The sequence below is a fragment of the Microtus oregoni genome, unplaced genomic scaffold (assembly GCF_018167655.1).
Source record: "Microtus oregoni isolate MIOR12 unplaced genomic scaffold, Mior012 000022F_ref0000154, whole genome shotgun sequence".
Lineage (NCBI taxonomy): Eukaryota > Metazoa > Chordata > Mammalia > Rodentia > Cricetidae > Microtus > Microtus oregoni.
The window spans coordinates 11290947-11297715 of NW_024543081.1; the positions used below are offsets into that span (position 1 = coordinate 11290947).

Genomic DNA, 6769 nt, shown 5'->3' on the forward strand with positions numbered 1-6769 from the left:
CAGGCCTGAGAAGAGGATTTTCAAAGGGTACAGTATATGCTCAAAAATAAATAAATAACAAAAAGTCAGGCAATGGCTGGGTGGTGGTGGCCCACACCTTTAATCCCAGCACTTAGGAGGCAGAGGCAGGTGGATCTGAGTTCGAGGCCAGCCTGGACTACAGAGTGAGTGAAAGAACAGATGGGGCTACACAGACCATCTCGAAAAACCAAAAAAAAAAAAAAAGCAAGAAAAAAATGGCACTTATATGGTGACCCTTGAATCCCTTTGTATCGAACGTTTAATTCACAGTTTTGGCCGACAATTTACACTAAGTCGCTAAGGAAACCAGTAACACACGTTCCCTCACGCAAACGGATTTCGGCATTTGAGCAGGGTGGGTCGGGGGCCGGGACGACGTCACTGCGCGCTCCGAGTGATATCACTTCCGCTTCCTCCCGCGCAGAAAGTGACTTCCGCTCGTCTTTCCGTGCGGCGCTTTCGGTCTGTCGGAGCTTGGGTGTTCTCGACCCGCGGCGAGGCCGGCGCACCGCAGCCATGGTGAGTGAGTGAGCGTGTGGGGCCGCCGGCGCGGGGAGCGGGGGACGCGGGCTTCTGCTCGCTCATGCCGGTGGGAGGCGGAGCGCGTGCGCCATCTCGCCCGCCCGGCGATGGCCGACCTCCGGTTCCCGGAGTAGAACTCGGGTCGCCGCGGCGTGGTCGTGGGCGGCAGAGTGGAGAACTCAGGCGGCGGGAGGCCCGGGACCGCCGTGGCCCGAGCCGCTTTGCAGCGGTGGGCGTGGCCAGAGGCCGGGCGCAGCGTGGGAAAATGATCGCCCCACGTGGGATGGCGGAGGGCTATGGAAACATCGTCCTCCATTGCCTTTCGCTTATTTTTTTTTCTTTTTATAATAATCTCCAGAAGATGACATGAAGTCACAGGTAGTCGACTGCTGCCCACCGGCTTCCCACACCCTGGGGTTCAGGAGCGTGGCTCCGTGGGGTCTGCATCTGCTGTCCTGTCGGGAACCCGGTTTAGGGAATCCTGGGGCGGATTACGGTTTGTTTTTTTAGGGACTCAGTATGTAGCCCTGGTTGGCCTGGAACTCGATACGTAGACCAGGCTGATCTCGAACTCCCAGATCCGTCTGACTCTGCCTCCGGATTAGAGGCGTGTGTCTTCACGCCCTCGCATTAAGGATTGATGGGGGGGGGGGGGGAGTCAAGGGAAATGTGGCGTGGCCTCCGCTGGTCGGTGAGACCGACACCTCAGAAGTCAGAGGTTCTGAGAGCCTCACGTGTGACGATAACGCTTCCTCGGCTCCGCTTGAATATTGTAGCGAGAGGAACCGGTTCCAGCTCGTGTTCCTGTCGTAACTAATTGGGATCGGAACACAGTAAGGAGGAAAGAGTTTGGCCGAGCCCTTTCACGTCTCTAGTGAGATATTCATTCAGCCCTTTGGTTCTCTGCTTTGATAACGTTCGCGCCCCCGTCTGGTTTGAGAAAGCCTCTACGGCAGTGCTGAACCCGGGAAAACGTTTTGAGCTCCGGTGCAACTCAGGTTGAACTTTGCATCGACTCTGAAATGGGCAGGAATTAGTTCTAAGACTTGCTGTGCGCGCATCCATCCCTCAAGGACGGGTGCGTTCTAGCTTTGGACTCTAGATCCTCCTGCCTCAGCCTCCGGGGTGCTGGGATTACAGGTGTGTGCCGCCACACCAGAGCTAGTCAGTCATGCTTGGGCCTCGTGATTAGAAGCCGGGATGCTGTTGCCATGACAAGTGTACTGTCTACAGGAAACATTTAATACACAAAAGAATACGGAAGTGTAGTGTGGTAAACAGCAAGCCTTTTATTACTGTGCGTAATTTTATGTGCCACTGTATACAACTAGCAACACGTCGATCAGTTTACAGATATTAAGAAGGTATTTTGCTGGAACTTTAAGGTGACTAGTGTCACTGGCCTTTTTCAGCCCCGTTAGCATTTTATGTGAGCAGGGTCTAGTTGACTGAAGCATTATTAGGTTATGTATGGCTGTATTTGCTAAATGAAAATCATGCATGTCTGACCGTCAGGTATCAAAGGAGACCAAATTGATCAAGCTAGGGATTCAAGTTGACTAGCCTGGGCTGTATAGCAAGCCTTGTCTCAAAAAGGTGTGGTTCTTGGTAGCATGCCCAAAGTCTTGAATTCAGTTGCCAGCACCTCAAAAACATGAAATTAAAGAGACCTAAACTTTTAGATTGTTGTCTAATATTTGAGAACTTGGAGTTCCGATTACTTGAAAGCATTATTTGATTGAGCCCAGGAATTCAGGTCCACCCAACCTAGTTCAGTTTGTTTGGGGGAAAAACAAGTGAATGAATAAATCTGTGGAGGGGAAAATAATGAAAAATAGAAATAAACCTAAAGAGAGGAAAGAAACAGAACACCCTAGCAACCCAAAATGAAGATTAAACCCACTATGTTAGTACTTAAAATATAGGGTCTAAATGTTCCAGCTCTGCATGCCCAAGAGTGCATTTGTCTCCAGAGACCCACCTGCCTCTGCCTCCGCCTCCTGAGTGCCCGGACTAAAGGCATACGGCCAAAACTCCTGACTTTTTCTCTTTTTTACTGCATTTGTTCACTGGTATGGATGTACATGTGGGATCGGTAGACAACCTGGGGAGTTCTCTCCATCATGTGGGTTCTGGAATCATTCAAGTGGGAAGCAAGCACCATTTCAGTAGCCCTGAATTTGTCAAAAGATAAAACCTTATTTTGTATATTTGAAAAATAAAATTAAGCCGGGCAGTGGTGGCGCACGCCTTTAATCCCAGCACTTGGGAGGCAGAGGCAGGCGGATCTCTGTGAGTTCGAGGCCAGCCTGGTCTACAAGAGCTAGTTCCAGGACAGGCTCCAAAGCTACAGAGAAACCATCTCTAAAAACCAAAAAAAATAATTAATTAATTTAATTAAAGGTTATTTTAATGATCATTATAAGGAACTGTATATATTAATATCCTCATTGGCAAAGTTAATTTGAATAACTTGAATTTGATGCTCTGAACTGGGTGGTTGTGGTAAGGAAATCCTGACTTGGTGAGTTTGGTGATAGATGAGGTTATCTCCACGAAACATAGATGCAGAACCATAGGGGATGTTAGTTATCAGACTGCTAAAATAAAACTAGACAACCCGCTAAGGCTAAATAAAAGTATGGAAGTTGTTTTTTTAAGGATCTTTTTTCATTGGTATTGGTTTTGGTTTTTTGAGACAGGGTTTCTGTGTGTTGTAACAGCCCTGTGCTGGGGGTGTGTGATCACTCTTGCCCTTGGAGTCCAGAAGCCAGCACGAGTGGTCAGGCCTGTATTAATAGACATGTTGTGTCTGTACTTAGTTGGGTGCTTTGTTGAATCGCTAGGGGCTGTTTTTGAAGTTGAACGTTGTCTGTCCCTAAAATATGGGGGGGGGGATATGCAAGTGTCTATGTGTAAGGAGGGAACCAAGCTGGTCCTTGTCTTGGTTGTAGATAAATATTTTGTCATTTGTCTGAAATCCCTTTTGATTCTGTTTCCTTACAGACAGAGGCTGACGTGAACCCGAAGGCCTATCCCCTCGCAGATGCCCACCTCACCAAGAAGCTGCTGGACCTTGTTCAGCAGTCGTGCAACTACAAGCAGCTTCGGAAAGGAGCCAATGAAGGTTAGACTCCAGGGTGATGGTGGGGTGCTGTGGGCCTGTTTCCAGCGTTTCTAGTTTGGAAGAAAGACTGTTTTGTTTTCACTCTCCCTCACCCTTCTTCACTTTTGTTTTTAGTTTGTGGACGAGTCTTGCTGTGTTCCCAGGGTGGCCTCAAAGTCCTCATACCTCGACCTCCTAAATAGTTGGGCTAACAGTACACTCTAGACTGGGCAGTGGTGGTGCACGCCTGTAATCCCAGGCCTCGGAAGGCAGAGGCAGGCGGATGATCTCTTTTGAGACAGCTTGGTCTATGAAGTGAATTCCGAGATAGCCAGAACTGTTACACAGAGAAACCCTCTCTCGAAAAACCAATTCTTTACTGACCAATGAAAGATGTGTTGGGTAGTTAGGATGTAGAGTCATTAGTTAATATTTTGCTATCTTTCTCTCTGAATATATAATTTATTTTTATGGGGCCATTTGGAAGGCAGTTAAACTTCGTGTATGAAGTTGTACTCACTCTTTAGAACCATCAAAAGGAAAAGGATTTTAATCCTTTTTTTTTTCTTCCCCAGTATCTGGTGCTGTGAGGTGAATGTATTTTATTTTATTTTTTTTAAGATTTATTTATGCCAGGATGTGGTGGCACATGCCTTTAATCCCAGTACTCTGGAGGCAGAGGCAGATGGATCTCTGAGTTCAAGGCCAGCATGGTCTACAGAGTGAGTTCCAGGACAGCCAAGGCTACACAGAGAAAAGCCCTGTCTCGGAAAGAAAAGAAAGATTTATTATTATGTATGCAGTGTTCTGCCTGCATGTATGCCTGCAGGCCAGAAGAGGGCACCAGATCTCATCCTTATAAATGGTTGTAAGCTACCATGTGGTTGTTGGGAATTGAACTCAGAACCTTTGGAAGAGCAGGCAGTGCTGTTAACCACTGAGCCACCTCTCCAGCCCTGGGATGCATGGATTCCAATGGTTCTCAGAAACATTTTCCTTTTGTCTGTGGAGGAGGTGGTACAGGTAGGGACAGACTGAGGCTAGGGAGTTTTGTGTTTTGTTGTTTGTTTGTTTGGGAGAGCCTCATGAACACAGACTAGCCTCACAAATTTACTCTGTAGCCAGCCGATCCTCCTGTCCCCACCTCTCAAGTGCTGGGATTATAAATACGTTCTACCATGCCTGGCTGTAGCTTGGTTTGGTGAGTGAGCACTTTTTCAGTGGACTAATTACATGCACCATGACATTTCTGCCTAGAGAAAATAAAACCAAATAATTTTCTGTGGTAGAGCTGATTTGTTTTTAAATACTATGCTTGAGATTTTAGGAGAACCCTGAAAAAATGAGAATCTTTTACCTATGTTGTGGCAGAAGGCAAAATAAAGCACTTTTGGGCCTGTTCTGTTGTGTCCTCTTTTGGAGTTCACATAGTGAAGGAAGGTGTGTCCTGTGTCTGCAAGGCAGCAGTGCTGTGGGGAGACTAGAGTGTGCAGTAGGGACAGAGCACTGAGGCCTTGGTGACCCGTTCACACTATAGAAGCATTACTTCTCGCTGGTCGATCTTTATGCTGAGTGGGTGAGGAAGACATTAAGGATTAAGCAACTGGCTAGCATTTGAGTGCCTTATCACAGGGCTGCTCCAGCCAGAAAATTGCTCTCCCCCGCCTCATCCCCTTTTTGAGGCAGGGTCTCACTATGTAGTTTTGGCTATCCTGGAACTCAATGTGTAGACCAGACCAGGCTGGCCTCAAACTCAGAGAGATCTGCCTCCCTATTGCTGAGATTAAAGGTGTGTGCCACCTTGCCTGACTTGTTCCTAAGCATTTTGTCTGCTTCCTTGTACCTGTTACTTGTTCTTTGCGTTGCTGTGGCTGCTCTGCCCACGTCCCATGTTATCTGTTGATTTCATGTCCTGTCTCAACAGCCACCAAAACCCTCAACAGAGGCATCTCTGAGTTCATCGTGATGGCAGCAGACGCTGAGCCCTTGGAGATCATCCTGCACCTCCCACTGCTGTGTGAAGACAAGAATGTCCCCTATGTATTTGTGCGCTCCAAGCAGGCTCTAGGACGGGCCTGTGGGGTCTCCAGACCTGTCATCGCCTGTTCTGTTACCATCAAAGAAGGCTCTCAGCTGAAGCAGCAGATCCAGTCCATCCAGCAGTCTATTGAAAGGCTCCTGGTGTAGGCCTGTGGCTCTGCCCGCCCTTCCTGTCTGCTCCCACCCTACTCTGTATCATACCGTCTGTTAGCATGTAGTGTTTTCAGCCAGTTTCTATTATAAATATTGTACTACATCTGGTTTTTGTATTTTATAGTCTTACAGGGTTGTTCTGTCCCATCTCTCCACCCTCTCCTACCATTTTTAATCTGTTTCACTTACACTAAGCAAAATGATATCTAAAGCAGGTGAGAGGCAGAACGGCACAGTTTAACAGTGGGAAGAACCAGGAAACACCTAAGCCATCTGCAAACTCACTCCTCTGCAGGACAAGATGACAGTAACACTCGTCCCTTGCACCTTTGCATAGGAGATCTCCATATATGCTACCATGACTGAAGAGCTTTCAGCAGCCCCTCCCACCCACCGTCATTTGAAGAGAAAGTCTGATAATGTTAAACTTACGTCCAAGTGCCATTTATTAATGTTGTGTTTTTGATATGTGTAACCTTCTATTCTCACCCCATTCCCTACTGAGGGTATCAAGGCAGTAACAATTCAAAGGGATGGTCTGCAGACTCCTAGGCGGCCTGAGTTTGACTGCCTGGATCTTGAAGAGTGACAAGGACAGAATAGTTGTAATAAAGAATATCGGGGCTGGAACTCAGAGCAGAGACAATGCTGTCAGGGACATTCTGCCCTTCGTTGAATGGGGATTTCTTGTGGGGCTGTTTGACACCCACTTGGAGAGCCCTATCCCTTTCCTCCTTCAACATGGGTCAAATGTATTCTCTGTCACATGAAGAGCGAAAATAATGTTCATTCTTGAGCATCCTAATAAATATGTTCATATTACATTTTAAATGTGGCAGCAGTGCCTGATTTGGGGTTTTATCAGCTAATATCTGAAAATGAAACACTTAGCATTTCTAGGGCAGTTGTGACACGGGTAGGGAAACA

At 47.3% G+C, this 6769-nt stretch overlaps 1 protein-coding gene across 1 annotated transcript; it reads left to right on the forward strand.

Moving 5' to 3' along the window:
- Positions 1-436: 436 nt before the first annotated feature.
- On the forward strand, positions 437-6661 carry Snu13 (small nuclear ribonucleoprotein 13). Its single transcript, XM_041672262.1, has 3 exons — positions 437-540; positions 3550-3670; positions 5574-6661. The coding sequence occupies exons 1-3, from the start codon at positions 538-540 to the stop codon at positions 5834-5836; spliced, it is 387 nt and encodes a 128-aa protein (XP_041528196.1). The 5' UTR covers positions 437-537; the 3' UTR covers positions 5837-6661.
- The last annotated feature ends 108 nt before the right edge of the window (positions 6662-6769 follow it).